Source organism: Acomys minous, assembly GCF_964271855.1.
Source record: "Acomys minous genome assembly, chromosome: 1".
NCBI classification, from domain to species: domain Eukaryota; kingdom Metazoa; phylum Chordata; class Mammalia; order Rodentia; family Muridae; genus Acomys; species Acomys minous.
The window spans coordinates 69,516,468-69,539,652 of NC_140483.1; the positions used below are offsets into that span (position 1 = coordinate 69,516,468).

At 50.5% G+C, this 23,185-nt stretch overlaps 1 protein-coding gene across 2 annotated transcripts in view; it reads left to right on the forward strand.

Annotated features, from left to right (window-relative positions):
* RALB (RAS like proto-oncogene B) overlaps positions 1-22,935 on the forward strand; it is a 44,125-nt gene extending 21,190 nt beyond the window's left edge. For both annotated transcript variants that reach the window (XM_084774190.1, XM_084774191.1), the window contains exons 2-5: positions 6,427-6,589; positions 12,643-12,851; positions 15,954-16,131; positions 21,547-22,935. In XM_084774190.1, coding sequence (XP_084630316.1) covers positions 6,476-6,589; positions 12,643-12,851; positions 15,954-16,131; positions 21,547-21,666 — 621 coding nt within the window. In that variant the 5' untranslated portion in view covers positions 6,427-6,475 and the 3' untranslated portion in view covers positions 21,667-22,935. The remainder of the gene's footprint in view (positions 1-6,426; positions 6,590-12,642; positions 12,852-15,953; positions 16,132-21,546) is intronic.
* Positions 22,936-23,185: the final 250 nt, after the last annotated feature.

The window sequence follows — 23,185 nt, forward strand, 5'->3', positions numbered from 1 at the left end:
CACTGTAAGGGCAGGGACACACCCCAGCCCCCCTGTTGCTTGGATTTGGAGCAAAGAGTTTGCTCTTCCGTGATTATCCTTGGTGAATATTTCCTACATTGACTTTATTTAAAATAAAAACAAAGAAACATACAGAAAACAGGAGTGCTAGGGAAAACTGCTCCTTTGGTTAAGTGTCTGCTATGCAGGCACGCAGACCTGAGCGCAGACCTCCAGAACTCACAAAGCCTGGGTGTACACACATGCTCACACATGTGCGCACACACACATATCACACACAGAGAGTCAATTATTGTAATTAAAAAAAAAGGTGGCAAATGACTTGAGGAAAGAGAACCAATAGCCACGTCTCCCCTTCACACATACACATGTGCACGTGTGTCTGCACACTCCCACACTGAAAAGTACGTGCAACCCCTGCGTGCACACACCACACATGCGTACTAAGGACACATATCTAAGTGGTGTGTAACTTGGCGTCTGCGGGTGTTTGAAAGGACCCTGCCCCCAGCTCAGCCCAATGTTGGTTCATTTCCGTCAAGTTCGCAGATCAAGGTTGGCACTGAGAAGTTGTGGCCACTTAGGTTGTGTGACTTCCGCCCTCTCTCACCAGCCTCAGCTCTGCAGGAAACGGTGGCTGTAAAGGAGGCCAAAGGAATTTTCAAGTTCCTGAGTCACAGCCTTGTGGGGCGCCTGTACTGCCATTCCTTCTATTTCTAGCCCCACTCAGATGTGCTTAATTATCTAGTTAAATTGCTTAGCTCGCTCATTAAAAAGCACATAATTAGCACAGGGGGAGTAGGGCGGGTGCCTGGTGTGGGCAGGTGCCTGAAGAAGTGCAAAGGCGGAGCAGATCTAGGGCCCTGGCTTGGAGCAGCCCACGGCCATGCCTGGCGCCAACACCAAAGGGGCCGCCAGTCACCAAGAAAACAATGAATTACGTTCAGTCTGCCTGTTTTCAAAAACAGATAGAGTGCATGAAAAATAGCTCGCCAAACTAGATCTGTGACCTCAAAGGCTTTAAATACAAGAGTGTGTAAGTGTGGATGTACCATTAACAGTGAACGCCAGGCCAGGTGTGGTGGCGCATTTCCTGTAATCCCAGCGCTCAGGAGGCTGAGGAGGGTAGGGTAGATCCTGAGTTCCAGGCCAGCCTGAGTGACACAGTGTCACAGAAAAACATAAAAACCAAACACTGTTCCAAAAACCCCAAACAGTCCCCCACAAAGAACACAGCTGGGGAATTACTGCCATCAGATAGGATTTCTGTGCAAGGATGATGACCAGAATTCAGATGGCCAGAGCCCAGGTCAAAAGTGAGGCCTGGTGCTCGCAGCGGTAGCACACATGTGAAAAGCAAAGCCTGGCTGCGCACACATCTGTGACTCTAATGCTCTGGTGATGGAGAAAGGGGCTCCCTTGAACTTTCTGGTCAGCCAGCTTAGTGGAAACAGTGAGCTCCAGTTGAGCAGCCAGGCTTGGGGGGCACAAGCCTTTATCCCAGCACTTGGCCCCCAAGGGCTCAGGCGTTTAAAAGCTTAGTGTCAGATGTGGTGACGCAGGCCTTTAATCCCAGCACTCGGGAGGCAGAGGCAGGCAGATTGCTGTGAGTTCGAGGCCAGCCTGGTCTACAAGGCGAGTCCAGGACAGCCAAGGCTACACAGAGAAATCCTGTCTCAAAAAACAAACAAACAAACAAACAAACCCAACCAACCAAACAGCTTAGTGTCAGCTTGGTGGCTTTGTTTGGGGAGGCTTAGGACATGTGGCCTTGATAGAGGAAGTGTGTCAGGGAGGCGGGCCTTGAGAGTCTTGAGAGCTAAAAGACCCGTGCCTTTCTCTTTTACTTTCTCTGCTTTCTCCTGTGGTTGAAGATGCTCTGTCCTTCTGTGCCTGCTGCCTGCTGCTGAGCTTCCCTGCCATGAAGAACTCTTAGCCCTCAGGAGCCATAAACTGCCCTGCTCATGGTTTTGTTTGCAGCAATAGGGACATCAGGATACAGAAGCAGAGACATGTGACCTCTGTGAGTTAAAGGCCAGCCTGGGCTACATAATGATCCCAGGCCAGTCAGGGCTACCGAGTGAGTCCCTGTCTCAAACATTTAAACATACTTTCTTGTTTAGTTTTTTTGAGGCAGGGTTTCTCTGTATAGCCTCGGCTGTCCTGGACTCACTTTGTAGACCAGGCTGGCCTCAAGCTCACAGCGATCTGCCTGCCTCTGCCTCCCAGAGTCCTGGGATTACAGGCGTGTGCCACTGTGCCCGGCTTAAAAATAATTTGTTAAGAGGTTGAGGAGCCAATGGCAGTTAAGAGCATCCCTGCCCCTCCAGAGGGCCTCTTCAGTTACAGGTACCCACGTGGGTGTTCACAGCGCCTGTACCTTCAGCTGTAGGGGCTCTCTTCTGGCCTCTGAGGGCACCCACATATTTGAGGTATATACAACATGCACAGCACACGCATACACATAATTAAAAAATACAGTGGACAGTGACAAAAATACCTAATGTCAACCTCTGACTTCCACATATGTACTATACACACATGCTATACACACGCACACACACACACACACACAGTATGCATGCACTATAACACATATATACACTATACACATACTATATGCATACTATACATACATATGCACACACCTATATACATACTACATATACATGCACACAAATACTATTTATACACAAACATGCATGCACACTGTACATATAGTACATATAAACACACCCATACACTATTCATACACACATACACACACATAAAGAACATACATATACACACATACACATATGCATACATTCATGCACATGCACTCAGACACATATACCCTTATACAAACACTATAACATATAAACACATGAATACATATTATACACACATACTTGCATGTATACACATTTGCACATACACACATGCATATACATATATGTATACATACAGTCTATACATACATATATATACACAGACACACAGACACCCATGCACACAATATACACACATACACACTATGTATATGCACACATATGCACACATATTCACATACTCTGTATACACATGCACCACATAAACACTGTACATACAGACATACACTCACACTATACTCACGCACAGTGTTTTAGGCATTTTGAGTGACTTTTTTTCAAGTCCACCTGACTTTAATTGTTTTTCTTTAAGTTTGAGGCCGGGTCTTACCTATCTCAGGCTAGCCTTGGAGGCTGTATATGGCTACAGATGGCCTGGAACTCTGGTTGCTTTTGCTCTATCTGCTTGAGTGCTGGGATTGGCTGCTGCTCTCGCTTTGCACATCTGGTCTTTCAATAATGTCATTTTGTCTCTGTTAACATTGATCAAGTCCTTATTTGTCTATAAACGCCAGTCTGAGAAGTCCTCTTGGTGTGTGCTGACTTCTGGTCCCATTTGCTCCCTGGTATTGGAGGCCGGGATGGTGGGTGTGTGCTGACCGCAGTGGTGAGCCTTTGCCTGCTCCCCAGAGAGGTTTTGCGGCTCTGTCTCAGGCTGGAGCGTGCTTTGCGTGTTAGTTGCTTGGCTTTGGAGGGATGCTTTGGCCAGCAGTCTTTACAGAAACCTCCCGGGGGTCAGGGCCTCTCAAGAGCCATGAGCCTCTTGGTTGTTGTTAGAATGTTAGTTCCTCTAACCAACTCATTCAAACGGAGTTTTAACATTTGTTTTATGCATATGGAGGTTTTGCCCCTTGCACATCTGTGCACCACCTGCGTGCCCGGTGCCTGTGGAGGCCAGGGGGGCATCAGATCCCCAGGGACTGGGGTTACAGAGAGTTCTGAGGCTCCATATGGGTCCCTAGTGCTTTTAACTGCTGAGCCATCTCTCTAGCCCATTCCTGGCCCCCCTCCCCCATCACCCCCCCCCTACTTTGTGAGACAGGTTCTCACCAAGTAGCCATGTAGCCGTGGATGGACTGGAATTCACTCTGTGTGCAAGGCTGGCCTTAGACTCAAGAGAGTTCTGAGATGAAAGGAATCTGCCGCCAGACCTGACCCTTTTAATCAATTCTTTTAAGAAATTATTATTTAGCTGGGCGTGGTGGCGTACACCTGTACTCCCAGCACTCAGGGAGGCAGAGGCAAGAGGATCGCTGTGAGTTCGAGGCCAGCCTTGTTTACAAAAGAGTCCAGGATAGTCAAGGCTACACAGAGAAACTCTGTCTCCAAAAACATACATACATACATACATACATACATACATACATACATACATACATACATACGGCCTGGAGATTGAGGTCCCCAAACTGTCCCCCGTTAGCTCCCGTTTGACTTGGAAGTAGTTAGGAATAGCAACTAGAACAGTTTGCTTACTTCACCCTCCGGAAGCTCTGTGGGGGCTGCTGTGTGTGTGATGGGGAGGTGGGCAGGGGTAGGGGGGTAGGGGGGTTGCTGTGTGTGTGATGGGGAGGAGGGCAGGGGTGGGGGGGTAGGGGGGTTGCTGTGTGTGTGATGGGGAGGAGGGCAGGGGTGGGGGGGTAGGGGGCTGCTGTGTGTGTGATGGGGAGGTGGGCAGGGGTGGGGGGGTAGGGGGGCTGCTGTGTGTGTGATGGGGAGGCAGGCAGGGGTGGGGGGTAGGGGGGTTGCTGTGTGTGTGATGGGGAGGAGGGCAGGGGTGAGGGGTAGGGGGGCTGCTGTGTGTGTGATGGGGAGGAGGGCAGGGGTGGGGGTGTAGGGGGGTTGCTGTGTGTGTGATGGGGAGGTGGGCAGGGGTGGGGGTGTAGGGGGGTTGCTGTGTGTGTGATGGGGAGGTGGGCAGGGGTGGGGGTGTAGGGGGGTTGCTGTGTGTGTGATGGGGAGGTGGGCAGGGGTGGGGGTGTAGGGGGGTTGCTGTGTGTGTGATGGGGAGGTGGGCAGGGGTGGGGGTGTAGGGGGGTTGCTGTGTGTGTGATGGGGAGGTGGGCAGGGGTGGGGTGTAGGGGGCTGCTGTGTGTGTGATGGGGAGACGGGCAGGGGTGGAGGGGTAGGGGGGTTGCTGTGTGTGTGATGGGGAGGTGGGCAGGGGTGGGGGTGTAGGGGGGCTGCTGTGTGTGTGATGGGGAGGCAGGCAGGGGTGGGGGGTGTAGGGGGGCTGCTGTGTGTGTGATGGGGAGGTGGGCAGGGGTGGGGGGTGTAGGGGGGCTGCTGTGTGTGTGATGGGGAGACGGGCAGGGGTGGAGGGGTAGGGGGGTTGCTGTGTGTGTGATGGGGAGGTGGGCAGGGGTGGGGGTGTAGGGGGGCTGCTGTGTGTGTGATGGGGAGGCAGGCAGGGGTGGGGGGTGTAGGGGGGCTGCTGTGTGTGTGATGGGGAGGTGGGCAGGGGTGGGGGGTGTAGGGGGGCTGCTGTGTGTGTGATGGGGAGGCAGGCAGGGGTGGGGGGGTAGGGGGGTTGCTGTGTGTGTGATGGGGAGGTGGGCAGGGGTGGGGGTGTAGGGGGGCTGCTGTGTGTGTGATGGGGAGGCAGGCAGGGGTGGGGGGTGTAGGGGGGCTGCTGTGTGTGTGATGGGGAGGTGGGCAGGGGTGGGGGGTGTAGGGGGGCTGCTGTGTGTGTGATGGGGAGACGGGCAGGGGTGGAGGGGTAGGGGGGTTGCTGTGTGTGTGATGGGGAGGTGGGCAGGGGTGGGGGTGTAGGGGGGCTGCTGTGTGTGTGATGGGGAGGCAGGCAGGGGTGGGGGGTGTAGGGGGGCTGCTGTGTGTGTGATGGGGAGGTGGGCAGGGGTGGGGGGTGTAGGGGGGCTGCTGTGTGTGTGATGGGGAGGCAGGCAGGGGTGGGGGTGTAGGGGGGTTGCTGTGTGTGTGATGGGGAGGTGGGCAGGGGTGAGGGGTATAGGGGGGTTGCTGTGTGTGTGATGGGGAGACGGGCAGGGGTAGGGGGGTTGCTGTGTGTGTGATGGGGAGGCGGGCAGGGGTGGGGGGTGTAGGAGGGTTGGTGTGTGCATGTGGAAGTCAGCAGACAGCCTTGGCTGTCATTTTTCAGGTGCCTTCTACTTTTAGGCGGGTCCCTCATGGGTCCGGAACGTCACACAGGTGCCTAGACTGTCAGCCACTGAGCCCCAGATATCCTCCTGTCGCCCCCTTTCCAGTGCTGGGTCTGCAAGGCCCTCTGCCTCCTGAGTGCTGGGATTAAAGGCATGAGCTTCAGGCCTGGCTCTTTCCACGTGGGCTTCGGAGCTTGAACCCAGGTTCTGAAGCGTCTCGCTGACAGAGGCATCTGCGGTCTAGGGTGCATTGACTTAGAAAGTCACCCTTGCTGCCCTCCTAGGGGTGCAGGTTGGGGGTTGGTTAGAGTTTCACACACACACAATTTAAGACAAAAATCAAATATTTAAAGAGTAGGGATGTCATATATTGCTTAATTTCAACTGGATAAAATGAACACGTGCCATCTCTAAGTACTTGTCCCTGTCACCTGCAGCTCCCTAACTGGGCCATCTGTCCGTGTGTCGCCACCTCAGACCAGCGGGATGGCTGCCAACAAGGGCAAGAGCCAGGGCTCCCTGGCACTTCACAAGGTCATCATGGTTGGCAGCGGAGGGGTCGGCAAGTCAGCCCTGACACTTCAGTTCATGTATGACGAGGTAAGAGACGCCAGAGCGCCCTACCCAAGGGACCCTGCTGGCTGTGGCGTCACGTGTGCTGCTCCAGCTGTGTCCTGAGTCCTTTCCTAATGGAGTCCATCCCCCAATCCGTCCCCCAGCCCCCACACAGAGTTTCTCTGTGTAGCCATGGCTGCCCTGGACTCGCTTTGTAGACCAGGCTGGTCTGGAACTCACACAGATCCGCCTGCCTCTGCCTCCCGAGGGCTGGGATTAATGATGTGTGCCACCAAGCCCAGCTCCTAACGGAGCTTTTGTGAATAGCTTCAAGGGGAGAGAGTCTCAGCAGAATATTCTGGTTGCTGATATAGTGGAAGGAGTTTCTCTGTGTAATGCACTTCCATGTTATGTGTGCTGTATTTGAGGTAGGAGCAAAGGAAGAGAGAGGCCTCTGTATAAGTGCTATAACTTAATTTTAAAAATTATTTTAAATTATGCATTAAGTGGGAAAATGTGTATGTAGGTGGGGGTAGGTGTACAAAACTGCAGTTGCCTTTAGAAGCCAGAAGAGGGCGCTGGATGCCCTGCAGTTGTAGGCTGATCCTCCTATGCCTCCGCTTGCTGGGATTATATGTGTGTGTCACCTTGCCTGGTTCATGAGGCTCTGGGGACAGAGCTCAGGGCTTTGTGTGTGAAAGGCGAGCACTCTACCAGCTCACCTACTCCCCAGCTCCAGGTGTCAGAGTTTGGGTCTTGTCTCCGAAGAGGTCGAGTAGTAAAGGACCGACCTTCAGCCTACACATCCCCTTAGGAACCTGAGTTCAGCAAAGAGATTAGAATCCAAGTCGCTTCCTGGCTGCCCAGAAACTGTGTGCTCTCACCGCCATACTCTGCCTCACCGGGGTGGGGCTTGGGGGGGGCAGGCTAAGAACTGTGCAATGAAAGCTCTGAAACCATGGGCCAAAAATGAACCTTTTCTCTTTTATCAATTCTGTGGTGTGTGTGTGTGTGTGTGTGTGTGTGTGTGTGTGTGTGTGTGTGTGTGTTGCCAGTGTATGTGTTTGCTTGTGTACATGAATACAGAAGCCCAGAGGCCAACCTTACTTGTTATTCCTCAGGAACTGTCCACCTTGACTTTTGAGTCAGTGTCTCGTGTCCTAGAACTCTGGAGGCTGAGAGGCTGACTGGCCAGTGGATGCCAGGGATTGCTTCCTCCCTTCTCCCGGCATTGAGATCACAAGCGCACACAGGCCACACCAGCTTCCTGTCTGGGGTTCCCCAACTTGAGCTAAGGGTTCTTGTGGTTGTCAAGCGAGCACTTTTACCAAGCAAGCTATCCCCAACCCCAGTCCTTCTTAATACTTACACTGGCAAACGGCTTTCAGCCTGGAGTTTAGGTGGCGCTAAATCACTGTAGAGGCAGGGCTGTGGAGAACATGTGTGTGTGTGTGTGTGTGTGTGTGTGTGTGTGTGTGTGTGTGTGTGTTCCTGTAGTTCTGGCAACTGAGACATTGTGCCAAATCCAAATGAAGAATCCTCTTCAAGTGTAAGAGCTGCTGTCATCATGGCTGCAGAGAAGGGATGTTCAGGAGAGCCTTGTCAGGATATTTTGGTGTTTTTTTTTTTTAATGTTAATTGTCTCCCTGTGTGTGTGCATGTTACAGCACACTGGAGGTCAGAGGACAATAGGGATGAGTCACTTTTCTCTTCCCATCCCATGGGTCCTGGATTCAAACTCAAGTTTTCAGGCCTGGAGACGGTCACTTGCTAAGCTATCTTGCTATCCCAAAAGTCACTCTTTTACAATTCAAGCAGGCGTGGTTGTGTATACCTGTAACTCCAGCACCCAAGAGGCGGAGGCAAGCCTGGGATGTATAGCAAAGCCCTGTGTCAAAAAACCAGAGCGAATTGTTGTCGTGGGCGCTTTGCTGTTGCTGTGATGACAAAAGGAACTTCTCGCAGTTCTTGGGGACACCATCTGTTATGTTGGTGAAGGCATGGCTGTGGGAGCAGGTAGGTGGCTGGCTGGTCATGGTGCGAACACACTCAGGAAGCAGAGAGTGAACAGGAAGTGGGGCAGGCTATAAAACCCCAAGGCCCACCTCAAGTGACCTACTTCCTCCAGAAAGGCCCCTTCCCAAACAGTGCCACCAGCTGGGAACCAGGTGTTCAAACTGGGGACCAGGTGTCCAAACAAATATGGCGCCATGTTCTGGGGTGCCCTTTTCACTTTTCTAATACTGCCCTTTGAGTTGTCAAAGTTTTTTTTTTTCTTTTTTTTTCTTTTTTTTTGAGTTGTCAAAGTTTTAAAGTTTCAAATTTCTTTTTAAAAAGATAGATTTATTTATTTTTAAAGATTTATTTATTTGTTTGTTTATTTGTTTTTTATTTATTACATATACATTGCTCTGCCTGCTTGTACCCCTGGAGGCCAGAAGAGGGCACCAGATCACATTATAGATGGTTGTGAGCCACCATATGGTTGCTGGGAATTGAACTCAGGACCTCTAGGAAGAGCAGTCAGTGCTCTTAACCACTGAGCCATCTCTCCAGCCTCCAATTTATTTATTTATTATGTGTACAGTGCTCTGTCTGCATGTTCACCTGCATGCCAGAAGAGGGCACCAGATCTCATTATAGATGTTTGTGAGCCACCATGTGGGTGCTGGGAATTGAACTCATGACCTCTGGAAGAGCAGGCAGTGGGCTTACCCTCTGAGCCATCTCTCCAGCCCCAATTTCAAATTTCTTAATTAATTTATTTTATGTCTATTGGTGTTTGCATGGATGTCTATGTACCACATGTGTGTAGTACCCATAGAGGCCATGAGAGGGCGTCAGATCCCCTGGAACTGGAGTTGTAGACAGAAAGTTGAGCTGCCATGTGAGTGCAGGGAATTGAACCCAAGTCCTTTGGGTTCAATTGAGACTACAGGCTGCTCTTCCAGAGGACCTGGGTTCAATTCCCAGCACCCCCATGATAGCACAACAGCTACATGTAACTACAGTTGGAGGGACTCTGAAACCGTCTTCCATCCTCTACAGTCACCAGCACCCACGTGCATGTGCATGCTCACACACACACACACACACACACACACACACACACACACACACACACACAGAGTTCTCTCACACACACAATAAAATAATAGCTTAAATTAACTTATTTATTTTTTAACTTATTTTTATTTTATATGTTTGAATATTTTGCCTGTGTGCCTGGTAGCCATGGAGGCCAGATGAGGACATCAGATCTGGAAGGTCTGTCAGAGCAGGAAGTACTCTTAATCGCTGAGCCATTTCTCCAGCCCTCCCTTGCATTTCTTGAGATGCTTTCTATGTAGCCTTAGCTGGTCTGGAACTTGTTATGTAGACCAGGCTGGCCTCAACATTAAGATCCACTTATCTTTGCCCCACAAACGCTGCCACTGAAGGTATGTGCCACCATGCCCACCTTCCATACCTCATTTTTTGTTTTTTAAAAAATATTTCACCAGATGGTGATGGCGGCAGCGGCGGTGGTGCATGCCTTTAATTCTAGAGGCAGGGGCAGGGGAATCTCTGAGTTTAAGGCCAGCTTGGTCTACAGAGTGATTGCCAGGCCAGCCAGAGCTACACAGAGAAACCCTGTTTTGAAAACCAAAAACAAAACCAAATGTTTTCCTTGGCAGTGTCACGCATGTGTGTCATCAGCTGGGATTGTATTCTTTCCTGCTTACTCTCTCTTCTCCCACTTCCAGCTCTCACTTCTTAGTCCTAAAAGACCCATCTATTTTCTGGTCTACTTTGTGTGACCCACTGGGTTTGGCTATTGGTTAGGGTGCTTGCATCATGGGGGCAGGGTATCTCGTTAGATTGCTCAGGCTAGCCCCAAAGCTTGCGGTCCTTCTGCCTCACCTCTGGAGTGCTAGGCCTGGCTGAGTCTGCTCTGTGGGTAAGGCAGTCAGCGTGCAAGTGTGGGGACCTGAGCGGGAGCCCCTAGAGCCCGTGTAGAAGCTGGATGTAGTAGCTCCAGGACTTCCGGGGAGAGATCAGAGTGCGGGCAGGGTTTGCTGGGAACTGAACTCAGGACCATTGGAAGAACAGCCAGTGCTCTTAACCTCTGAGCCATCTCTCCAGCCCCAATTTTTAAAAAAATTTAAGGGCAATGCATCTTAACAAAATCTATTGCTAAAGGCTCATGAATTAGGTTTTTTTTTTTCCTGTGTGTATTACAAAATAAACATTTGAGAAGGCTAATTTTCTTTCTTTCTTTGTTTTTGGTAGCTTTTGAATTTGAATTGTCTTTTGGGAGAGTGCTTCTCATTTATCAGATATGGACAGATCTCTCTGTGGACTGGTCCTGTCCCTTGTCCCACAGTCTTCCCCAAAGTCTGTGTCTCAGGGCAGCACTCCAGCCTCCCCCCGCCCCCCTCCGCCCCTTTTTCTCCCCTCTGCACTGGTGAGGAGAGCTTGTCTCCACACTCTTTGGTTTTGGGGTTCCTGTCAGATGCTGATGCCTCTCCACTGGTGTGTGTTAAAGAGGGGAGCTCTGTGCACTGTGGGTCCAGATCTTGCTCTGTTTAGCGCTTGCCTCTGTGCTGTGCTGTGTTGTGCCTCTGTTGTTTTCATTCTTGGGAAATCTAATTTATAATTTTTTTTTTTCATGGCTTCTGGACTTTGAGTCATAGTTAAAAGGCCTTCTCTACTTCAAGGTAATAAGGTTCTCACCATGTCCCTTTTCAGTGCTTGACTGGACTTGTTTATTGATTTACATGTGTGTGAGCATGTTCCATGTATGCAGATGCACATGTGTGGGGTGTGCACATGTATGTACATGCATGTGCTTGTGTGCCTATGGAAGTCAGAGAACACAGTCATGGTCCACCTTGAGACCAAGTCTCTCATTGTCACTGAATAGGCTGGGCTGGCCAGGGAGCCCCAGCGTCACCTGTCTTTACGTCCCAGCACTGGGGTTATGAGCATGCACTACTACCATGTCTGGCTTTTTTTTTTTTAAGATTTATTTTTATTATTTTTAATTACATGTACCCCTGTGTAACTGTGTGGGTATGTGCAGGTAAGTGCATGTGTTCATGCATGCTGGGTGCATTGGACTCCCTGGAGCTGGAGTTACAGGCAGGCAGGAGCCACCCCAACTACTGGGGCTCAGCTTGGGTCCTCTAGGAAAGCAGTGTGTACTCTTAACTGCTGAGCCGTCTATCCAGCCTCTGGGTTTGCTTGGTTTTTTTTGTTTGTTTGTTTGTTTGTCTCTAAATGTGGGATGTGGGGCTCGAATTCAGGTCCTCGTGCTTGCTGGGCATCACAAACACAGGCTTTCCCACTGTTGTCATATAATTTTGTGTTGTCTTGACAATGATGTCACCAAGAGTTCTGCTCAGTGTGCTTGGCTTTCTTATCTTTAAAATGGAGCTCTCTGCCCTATTGTCAAAAGCCTTAAAAAATACAAACAGTAAGCTGGGCTTTTCATACCCGCGCTCTGGGAGGCAGAGGCAGGGGGATCTCTGTGTGTTCGAGGCCAGCCTGGTTTACAGAGTAAGTTCTAGGATATACAAGGCTACACAGAGAAACCCTGTCTCCAGAAGAAAAAAAAAAAGTGGAATTCAGAGCTATCAAGAAAGTAAGGGGGCTGGGCGTGGTGGCGCACACCTTTAATCCCAGCAGTCAGGAGGCAGAGGCAGGCGGATCGATGTGAGTTCGAGGCCAGCCTGGTCTACCAAGTGAGTCCAGGACAGCCAGGGCTACACAGAGAAACCCTGTCTCAAAAAACCAAACCAAACCAAAAAAAGAAAAACAGAACGAAAGAAAGTAAGGGTTCCTAAGCATGGTGGAGCATGCCTGTAATTGCAGCATTTAGAAGGCAGAGACCAGAGGCTCAGGAGTTCAAGACCAGCCTAAGCTACATAGTGTGACCCTGAAAGAAAGGGAGGGTGGGAGGGAGAGAGGGAGGGAAGAAAGATTGTTCGTATTCTTCAGGGTCTTCTTCAGGATTAATAACTTGAGGCTCTCAGCGCATACAAAGCTGTCGTAACGCGTTCAGATGTAGGATCAGGGGGCCAAGTGCACCCCTTAATCCTGACTGTTCTTCCCAGTTTGTAGAAGACTATGAGCCCACCAAAGCTGACAGTTACAGAAAGAAGGTGGTCCTCGATGGAGAAGAGGTCCAGACAGATATCCTGGACACGGCCGGCCAGGAGGACTACGCGGCCATCCGAGACAACTACTTCCGGAGCGGAGAGGGCTTCCTGCTTGTGTTCTCCATCACAGAACACGAGTCATTCACGGCCACCGCGGAGTTCAGGTGTGCTCGCTGGGAGAGCTGGGGATGTGGGCTTCAGTAGGGTGGCAACGACGGTGAGGAAGAGCTCTGCCCCAGGGTGTCCTGAATCCGGGGACACTTAGAGCCAACGTTGCTGCCATCTCTTTGTGTGCACCCATGTTTTAGGATTTCTGGGCATACCTTTGTAAGGAGATTTATTTTATTTTTATTTACAGGTACTGGTGTTTGTTTTGCCTGTACGGGTATGCCTGTGTGCCATGTGTACGCAGTGCCTACAAAGGCCAGAGGGTTGTGAGCCAGTGAAAAGCAAGGCCTCTGCAAGAACAGCCAGTGCTTTTAATTGCTGAGTTGTCTATCCCAAATTAACTCTGTTATAAAGAAACAGTAACTGGCTCTTTACCATACAAACATTCCATTTTCTTTTTCGTTTTCTTTTCTTTTCTTTTCTTTTTTTTTTGTTGTTGTTGTTTGTTTTTTTTTTGTTGTTTTTTTGAGACAGGGTTTCTCTGTGTAGCCTTGGCTGTCCTGGAGTCACTTTGTAGACCAGGCTGGCCTCAAACTCACAGTGATCCACCTGCCTCTGCCTCCTGAGTACTGGGATTAAAGGCTTTTTACTTTTATTTTAATTTATTGTATATGTATGGCTGTTTGTCTGCATGTGTATCTCTGTACCACATGCATGCCTGGTGCCTGCGGAAGCCAGAGGTGGGCATCGGCTCCCCTGGGACTAGAGGTACAGAAGGTTGTGAGCTACCGTGTAGGTGCAGGGAATTGAACCCGGGTCCTCAGGAAGAGCAGCCAGAGTTCTTGACCACTGAGCCATCTCTCCAACCACTGTGTGTGTGTGTGTGTGTGTGTGTGTGTGTGTGTGTGTGTGCGCACACGCGTCATCAGCCAACCTTAACTGTCTTCACTGTCCACCTTATTTTTTGAGACAGTGTTTCAAGTACCGGGGTTGGCTGATGAGCACTCCACCTTGCTAGTGCTGAGAACACAGGGCATACTACCAGCTAGCCTGCCTGACTTTTTATTATGTGGTTCTTGCAAACAAGTGTTTGTTTGTTTGGGTTTTCTGAGACAGAGTTTCTCTGTGTAGGCTTGATTGTCCTGAACTTGCTTTGTAAACCAGGCTGGCCTCGAACTCACAGAGATCCGCCTGCTTCTAGCTCCCTGAGTGCTGGGATTGCAGGTATGTGTCTCTACGCCTGGCTGGGAACAACCTTTTTTTTTTTTTTAAGATTTTTTTATTTGTTATATATACAGTGCTCTGCCTGCACACCAGAAGAGGGCATCAGATCCCATTATAGATGGTTGTGAGCCACCATGTGGTTGCTGGGAATTGAACTCAGGACCTCTGGAAGAACAGTCAGTGCTCTTAACCTCTGAGCCATCTCTCCAGCCCCCATGGAAACAAACTCTTAACCCAGCCATCTTCCTGGCTCCTTTTCTCCATCCTTTAAGAATGTCTTTCTTACTGTGTTCGTGTGGGGCGGTATATGTGCGTGCGTGCGTGCGTGTGTCCATGTGTATTTGTGCTGCAGTTAATGTGTGGGGGGTGGGAAGACTTGGGGGAAGTCGGCGGGTCTCTGTGGTCAGGCTTGGTGCCAGGCTCGCTTCCTTGCTGAGCCATCATAGCGATAGCTCCCAGCCTCTGGGCTTTAACAGGTTCGTTCTTGTCATAAAGTCAGATGCCCCACCAAAAGTAAAGGGAGGCAGCTGACATTTCCCAGGACGTGGAAGGCAGCCTCAGAGCCTCAGTGAGCCGCAGAGGCGCCAGGGTTGAACTCAGCCAATCCAGTAGAACCTCTATTTGTGCTTGGGGTCTCCGCTCTCCAAAGTACTGCAGGTCTTGACTTTCTGGGTGTGTGTGTGTGTGTGTGTGTGTGTGTGTGTGTGTGTGTGTGTGTTTGTGTGTGTGTGTGTGTGTGTAGAAGACTAATGGACAGAGCAGGACTCAGGGTGAGCAGTTACCTCCATCTGTAGGGTTTTTGTTTGTTTGTTTTTGTTTTTCTTTTTTGAGATAGTATAAATCTGGCTGTCCTGGAACTCACTTTGTAGACCAGGCTGGCCTTGAACTCACAAAGATCGATCTGCCTGTGTCTGCCTCCCTAGTGCAGGGATTAAAGGCGTGCGCTATCACCGCCCAGCTTCCATTTGTAGATCTTTTGAGCGTACCAGGGAGTTTCTGTGTGGGTAGCACTCCTGTGATCACATCTGTTTCCTCTTCATAATCCGATTTTGATGCAGTCCTGAGGATAAGGCAGAAAATGTGTACACGTTGCCTTATTTTCTCCCATGTCCCTATGTTGAAATTAAGCGTTTTTATGAGCTATCACTTTGAGTTTGATGGAGGTTTTTTTTAAATCACTGTCTCATGTAGTAGCCCAGGTTAGCCTTAAACCTGTAGTCACAACGACCATGAACTTTTTGCCCTTCTGTCTCCACTGAGAACTGGCCTTGAAGGCGTGTGCCGCTAAGCCCGTCTGTAGATGGAACCTGGAGCTCTGCACGTGCAAGCCACGCACGCTGCCGACTGGGCCACATCCCCAGGCCCTTCAGTTTGTTTTAACCACTGAGATTCACAGACGGGTCCTTCCCTTCCTTTCCCACCTCTCGCTCTCCACTTGTTCTCCCCCCCCCCAATACCTGGGGACCCTGTTGAGATGCGAGCTCCTGGCTTCCTGTGTGGCTGTCTCTTGTAGGAGTGTGGGGCAGAGAAACCTGCAGCTGGACGGAGACCAGCTGATCCCAGTGCAGAAGGCTGAGGGCCAGCCTGCAAGAGCCCCTGCCAGTAGAGACCCGGTTTGAAATGTCCCCCAGATGGGACAGTGTCTGCTGTTCGTTAGCCAAGCTTTTTAGATGCACATTAATACCAAGTCACACTACCATCTGAAAATAAAATAAAGCAAACCAAAGCGACTTTATTTATTTGCGTGTGTGCACTGGCACACGTACCCTAGCGCTCGCGTGGAGGTTGGAGGATGTGTTGGCCCTCACCTTGTAATCAACCTCGTGTCATCAGGCCGCTTGGAGGTGAGCTCCTGCAGCTGCTGGCCACCTGAGCGGCGCCTCCCTCTGACTTCAGCCTTCTTACCCACGCTACTGTCCGTGCCTCATCCCTAGGGAACAGATCCTCCGAGTCAAGGCCGAGGAAGATAAAATCCCGCTGTTGGTCGTGGGCAACAAGTCTGACCTGGAGGAGCGGAGGCAGGTGCCCGTGGACGAGGCCCGAGGCAAAGCGGAGGAGTGGGGTGTGCAGTACGTGGAGACGTCGGCGAAGACCCGTGCCAATGTGGACAAGGTACCGGGAGTTCTGGGGGCTCAAGACACAGCAGCTCACTTGCTTGGGTTTTAATTTTATTTTAGCTGTGTGTGTATGTGTGTGTGTGTGTGTGTGTCTGTGTCTGTGTGTCTGTGTGTGTTTGTATGTGTGTGTCTGTATGTGTGTGTCTGTGTGTCTGTGTGTGTCTTTCTGTGTGTATATGTTTGTGTGTGTCTGTGTGTATGTGTCTGTGTGTGTGTCTGTGTGTGTGTGTCTGTGTGTGTGTGTGTCTGTCTGTGTGTGTCTGTGTAGGAGTATGCACATGTGAGTGTAGGTGTTCACAGAGGCCAGAAGAGGCCGTAGAATCCCCTGGAATTGAAGTTGCGGGTGGTTGTGGGTGCTGGGAGCTGCATTCAGGGCCTCTACAAGAACGGCTCTCTCTCCTAACCCAGCCACCTCTTCGCTGCCGCCACTGCTACTTTCCTTCCTCTTTCTCCTCCTTTTCTCTCTTTTCCTCCTCCTCCTTTTCCTCCTCTTTTTTCTTTTTGGCGTGGACATACCCGCAATCTGCTTTTAAGCTTGGTTATAGCCAGGGATGACTTTGAACTTCTGATCTTCCATCTCCCAAATGCTGGCATCATGGGTTCGAGCCACCACAATTGGCTGCTCATTTTTCTGTCTGTCTCTCCCTCTCCTTCCTTCCTTCCTTTCTTTCTTTCTTTCTTTCTTTTTTTAATTTTTTGAGACAGGGTTTCTCTGTGTAGCCTTGGCTGTCCTGGACTTGCTTTGTAGACCAGGCTGGCCTCGAACTCACAGCAGTCTGCCTGCCTCTGCCTCCCAAGTGCTGGCATTAAAGGCGTGTGCCGCCACGCCTGGCTTCTCCTTGCTTTCTTTTCATTTTTCTTTTTGTCTTTTTCATAAAATCTCACACAGGCTAGCCTAGAGCTCCACATATAGTTGCAGAGGACACTGACCTTGTGGTCTTCCAGCCTTTCCCCATCCATGCTCCGGTGCTGGCACATCAGGCGTGCAACACCACACCAGGCTTTGCAGTGCTGGGGATGGAACCCAGGGCTTCACACAAACACACAACTGCTCTGTGTTTTTGGGTTTCCTCAGAGTTCAGGGTGTTACCACACAGTTGAAGTAAGGACCTCACAGCTGGACTCCTCTCTGTTTTCACATGCTACAGTGTGGGCTCTTACTTCATGTCCTGGGCTTGTGAAATCAGTGCAGAGTCACAGCAGGCAAACGGGTGGGGCCTGCACTGTTATGCTTAGTCACAGAGCTCTGCCTCTTCTTTGTCTCAGTTCACAGTGTAGCCCAGGCTAACGCTGTCCTGTGTCATTCCCCCTTGCTCTGTACCCCACCGGGGAGAGCTGTTTGACGGGCAGGTTCTGGAGGAGGGCTTAGTGCTCTCAGTGGGACGTGAGGAGGCCTTGCTTCAATCAGGAGTCAGTGCCTACAACACTCCTCTGTGTAGCCTGGGGTACAGTGTAAATTGTGCTCCATCAGTCGGTTTTGGGTTATTTTAATTAGCTTATTTCTTTATTTTTACATTTATTTATTTATTTATTTATTTATTTATTTATTTATTTACTCACTCACTTTACATCCCGATTCTAGCCCCTCTCCTCCCAGTCCCACTCTCCCTCTTTCCCCACCCCCATCTCTATTCCTCAGAAAAGGGGAGCCCCACCCACCCCAGCACATCAAGTCGCATTAGGACTGAGTGCATCTTCCACCAGGGTGGCCTGGCAAGGTGGATTGAAAAGAATGCAAGAAAGCCCTTGTCGCCAGGTGTGGTGGCGCACGCCTTTAATCCCAGCACTCGGGAGGCAGAGGCAGGCAGATCTCTGAGTTCGAGGCCAGCCTGGTCTACAAAGTGAGTCCAGGACAGCCAAGGCTACACAGAGAAACCCTGTCTCGAAAAAACAAAAACAAAAACAAGACAAAACAAAAAAGAAAGCCCTTGTCAGAGACAGCCCCAGCTCTCCTAACTAGGGGATCCACATGGAGACCAAGCTATCCATTGGGTTCATATGTGTAGGGGACCTAGGTCCAGTCTACACATAGTCCTCGGTTGCTGCTTCAGTCTATTTCTTTATATATGTGTGTGTGTATGAGTGTGTGCATGTGTGTGTGCATACGCACCACCTGTGCACACACATGCCACAGCACACATGTGAAGGTCAGAGGATAACCTATGGGTGCTCTCCTTTTATCATGTGGGTCCCAGGGAATGGAATCCACGTTGCTAGGCTTGGCAGCAACGTACCCTACCCACTGAGTCACTTCCCTGGCTCTGTCTGTCTGTCTATCTGTCTGTCTCTCTTTCCTTTATCTGTTTTGAGACAGGGTCTTATGTAGTCGAGACTGCAGCATGCTAGAGTGACAGGTGTGGAGCGTCACCCCTGACTGATGGGGAGTCGGGACATACCCAGGGGTCCGTGTGTACTAAATGAGAACTCGACCAGCGGCCACGTCCCAGTGTCTGCCTTTTCTCTATAGTGTCAGCTGAACGCTCACATTGCTCCTTGTGATGCTCTTTTCTTCCTGTCAGCTTCCCAGCTGAGGGAAACGCAGGGGCCATCCAGGAGATGCCTTCATCTTCTTTTTGAGACAAGCTCTCCCACTGTAGTCCTGGCTGGCCTCTGCCTCCCATGCCTGGCCTGAGGCTTTACCTTTTAAAACCCAAGGTAGCTGTTTGGTCATGGTAGCGTAGGCCTTTGGTCCCAGTACTAAGAAGGCAGAGGCAGGCAGGTCTCTGTGAGTTCAAGGCTAGCCTGGTCTACACAAGGAGACCTTGTCTAAACAACAGCAACAAGAACACAACAGAAAGATGTTCTTTTCTTAGCATGCAAATGCAGTCACTGCTTTTGAGGGGCGGGGGGTGGGTGGGAGTCAGCTGTCTGGGATCTCATGAGGTAGGGGTGCTGCACACTGTCATCTCACGCCTCTCCCCCTGGACAAGCTTCGACCTGCAGGCAAGACCCAGCAGGAACTCGTAACCGGTAGTAAGTTTTCTCCAGGGAAGACTTTCCTCCAGAAAGGCTGTGGAGAAGCTCAGCCGAGGAACGGTGTAGGCAGCATTTTCAGTCAGATGCTCTCATGAGTCTCTTCATCCTGCCTTTTATCACAGGATGAACCGGAAGTCTGTTGCTTTGTACCTATGACTGTGTTAACAAAAGGGCTGTAGGGGTGTCCCTGAGACACTTGGGGTTCCCTTCCCTGTGCCTGGGGCTCATGGTAAGCTCATGTGGAGTGCCATAGCAGAAAAGCAGCACTGTTTTGTTTCAGTTCTGAGGCACTATTCATGTATCCCAGGCTAGCCTCAAATTTCCTGTATAGTCAAGATGACCTTGAACGTTGAACCTTCCCAGACCTGTGGCATCACACATGACTTGGGTTTTAATTTCTTACCCTAGGCCAGCCTCTAGCCCAATAGAGACTTCTGGTCCTCCTGCCTGTGCCTCCTGAGTGCTAGGATTACAGGTGTGCACCACCATGCCTAGTTTTACAGTGCTGGGGATGCCACCGAGGCTCTTGCCCTGGCCTTTCCCCTTGGTTTGTCTCTGAGAACCAGCTCAGAGCGGTGCAGATAAGAAAGCCTGTGCTCCTTGTCAGGCTCCCGGCCTCTGTGGGGAATCTCCAGCGCGTCTTCGCAGGGAGCATATTTTGTCTGCTAGGGTGTAATCAGTCCTTCGGTAATTGTTCGCAGCACAGGGCAAAACCCAAACCTCCCTGACAGATGATAACGCCTGTCCAGATAGTGCCCAGCGGCTCATCTTTCCTGATAACGTTCCTTCTCGGCAGTGGGGTAGGGGCGAAGGGGTGGCATGGGGGGCTGGGGGTATGGGGCTGGGGGTAAGTGAGGAGGAATGCTGTGGCAAGACCTCTCGTTCCCTCTTCTCCCTAGCTCTCCAGCTCAGGAACCTGCCTTCCCCATTCCCGCCGCTTGCTTTCCCAGATATGCTACTGGTGGCTTTTAAAGTAGGATTGGCTGTCACTTAAAATGGCAGTCTAGTCCTTCTAGTAAAATGAGGTATGGTAGCATGGGACAAAGCAGGGACTCACCCCCCCCCCCACGCATGTGTGTGTGTGTGTGTGTGTGTGTGTGTGCTCGTGTATATACTGTCACGTGTGTGTGTAGGTCAGAGGACAACTTGTGGGAACCAGTTCCCTCCTTTTACCATGTGGGTATCAAATCCTGAATTCAAGTCATCAGGCTTAGTGGCAAGGGATGCTATCTGCTGAGCCTGTCTGTTTGCTTTTCTAGAAGTGGGAAGTATAGGCTCACAGGCCATTCTAGAACGATACTTGCAAAAGCACATTTTCCCTGTGTTCTGTGATTAAGAAAAGACCTGGCAGGTGACAGGCTCATCCTGTTGGTGTTGACAGCTGTGGAATGGCCGAAATCTTTTGGTGTTAAGAGTACAAGAATTTCCACACAAACCTCTCAAGCACCAATCTCAGTGATGGCTTCCTAGAACGCCCTCCCCTCCCCCCCCCCCCGACCCCCCCAGGCTGACCATGGCCGGGGACACAGTGGCCTTGGGAGCCTAACTGTGACGTTGGTCTGCTTCCAAGGCAGGCTTGTTATAGGAAAAACCATAGCCAGGTGACCAGGAGGGAAGCAAGGGGGACGGCAGCATTACATTGACCAGTTAAACCCAGGAAGAATCGATTTTGTTCTGAGCACAATGCCCAGGTAGCTAGACAGAGCATTTTAAGCTGATTGGCTAGGAGTTAGGGTAGGAGAGCTCTTGGGGGCTTTCCAGCTCTCTAGGAGTAAGGGGCACAGCAGGGTGTTCATTTACCTTGAACATGCATTTGTCATCTGCTGTTTTATTCTAAGCAGCAAGCCTTGAACCTCCCTGGTTTCAGGCACGTAGGGCTTAAGAACCTGAACTTAATTTCACCTTATAATAAAAATGGGGACTTGGAATCAAAATGGGTTCTGATATGCTGAGAGCTGGTGTTAACAGAGGAGCCACAGTCATGCTGGGAACTAAAGCAGGCCTTGCCGGAGGGGCTGTAGGGTGTGAGCAAGTAAGCAGGTTGCAGCAGTGGGAGAAGGGGCTGTTCCGTTAAAGCTGATTCTCACTGCTGTAGATGCCTTGTTATTTATTTATGCTTTGTTTTTAATGGAACAGGTTCATAAAAGTAGGGGGGGGGGCAGGGAAGGGCCAGAGACGGACTCGGTTGATAGAACTCTTGCTTGGGGCCATCACCAGTGTCACATATCCCAGCCTCTGGGTGCATGGGAGGGCCAGGAGTTCATGGCCAGGCACAGCCAGTTGGAGGCCAGCTTGGGCTACAGGAGAGCCTGTGTAAAATGAATAAATGAATGGATTTATTTGGGCGCTGTGCCACAGGAGCTAAGCGCGTCCCTGCCCGTTGAGCCGCTCAATGGTGCCTGGGCTTCCCGCCTTACTCTTTTGTCTCCTCCAGGTGTTCTTTGATCTGATGAGAGAAATCCGAGCGAAAAAGATGTCGGAAAACAAGGACAAGAATGGCAGGAAAAGCAACAAGAGCAAGAAGAGTTTCAAAGAGCGATGCTGCTTGCTGTGAGCCCGGCGCAGGCGCAGGCGCAGAGTGGGCCACGCAGCAGCCTACGAGGCTGCCTACGGTCTGGCTTCCCGCTCTCCACAGCTGAGTTCACTATCACTTCTTTAAATGGGACAGATGTCTGCGCATCGGTGGCCGGCAGAAGGAAGACTCCTTTGTGTAATGGATCTGTAACTGGCAGAAGCTTCGAGAGTCCACCCCTCCCACCTACCCTTCCTGAAACATGGCTGCCACCAGCTCTAGGGGCGTAGCGCTGGGGGTCAGAGACAGCTGAGTGGTGATGACAAGAAAAAGTGTAGTCACAGCATCTTATCATGGCCATCTTTTGTTTGTTTTAGTCGGGCATGGTGGTGCACGCCTGTAGTCCCAGCAATCCAGTGTACTAGGCAGGGAGGGTACCTGGGCTAGCCTGGGCTACCTAGCGAGACTCTGTCTTTAAAAGAAAAAAAAAACCAATTACTGTCTTATTTTCTTAGGGTTTAGAAGAGGGTCTTCAGCAAGAAAAAAATCTAAGCTATGATAATACTGAAAAAACCAAATTAATTTCTTTTCTTTTTTTTTCTCTTTTCTTTTCTTTCTTTAAAGATAAACTCCTGTGGCTTGGAAGCAGAGTTAGAAAGATGAAGTTCACTTAGGTCAGACAGACTGAACCAAGCTTCCTGCGAAAGCGGGGCGTTGTTCTTTTTATATTTAAATGCCAGCCAGGTGCTGGCTGTGGGCTTTCCCTCCTCAGCACCCTTATTTAGTGAGGAAACTTTGTGTGGGGGAGATGCAGGCCTGCACCCCATAGTGAGCTTGCTTTTTCTGACTGGGTCTTTCACGTCTTCTGGTCCCGTCCCACACCAGCCACACCGCCATGTTCCTCTCCACCAGCAGAGGTCCCGCAAGCCTAGTCTTATTCTTCCTTCTGAAAAATGTGACCAGTTCAGATTATGTGCCAGAACATGAAGCCAGTGCCAGCACTGGCTGGTCTGCTACCTCTCCCGACTCCTGGGGAGTCCCCAACGTACAAGTAGAAGGTGGGAGGCTTGCACCCGCTCTCTCGAAGGGGACACTGGGACAGCAGGCTGCCGCTAAGCACACACAAGCCTCCCGTTTTTGTTTTTGTTTTTTTTTCCAGAAGTGAACATTTCATGTTCAGGTGCCGAATGCAAATCTGGGTGGGGGAGCGCACAGGGGCCTTCAAATGGATGGTTTTCCTGGAGTTTACGGGATTGTGTCACTTCCAAAGAATCATGGGCTTTTTCAAATAAACAAACATTACACTTTTCAGGATTTCGCCCTTATGCCTGCCTGCCGCCCAGGCGGAATGCTGGGGGTGGGGGGCTGGGGGACGGGAGAGGGGGGAGGAAGTAGCAGTTACTCGTCATTCTTAGCAGATGCACTGCGGGATCAAACAAGCCTTACTTCACGGAATCCCACAGGCTGGGAAACACAACTATAAATACAAGCAATAATTGTAACTTCACCTCTCCTTTGGGAGACAGCTCCATCCTCCTTAAAATATAAAACCCTGAAGATA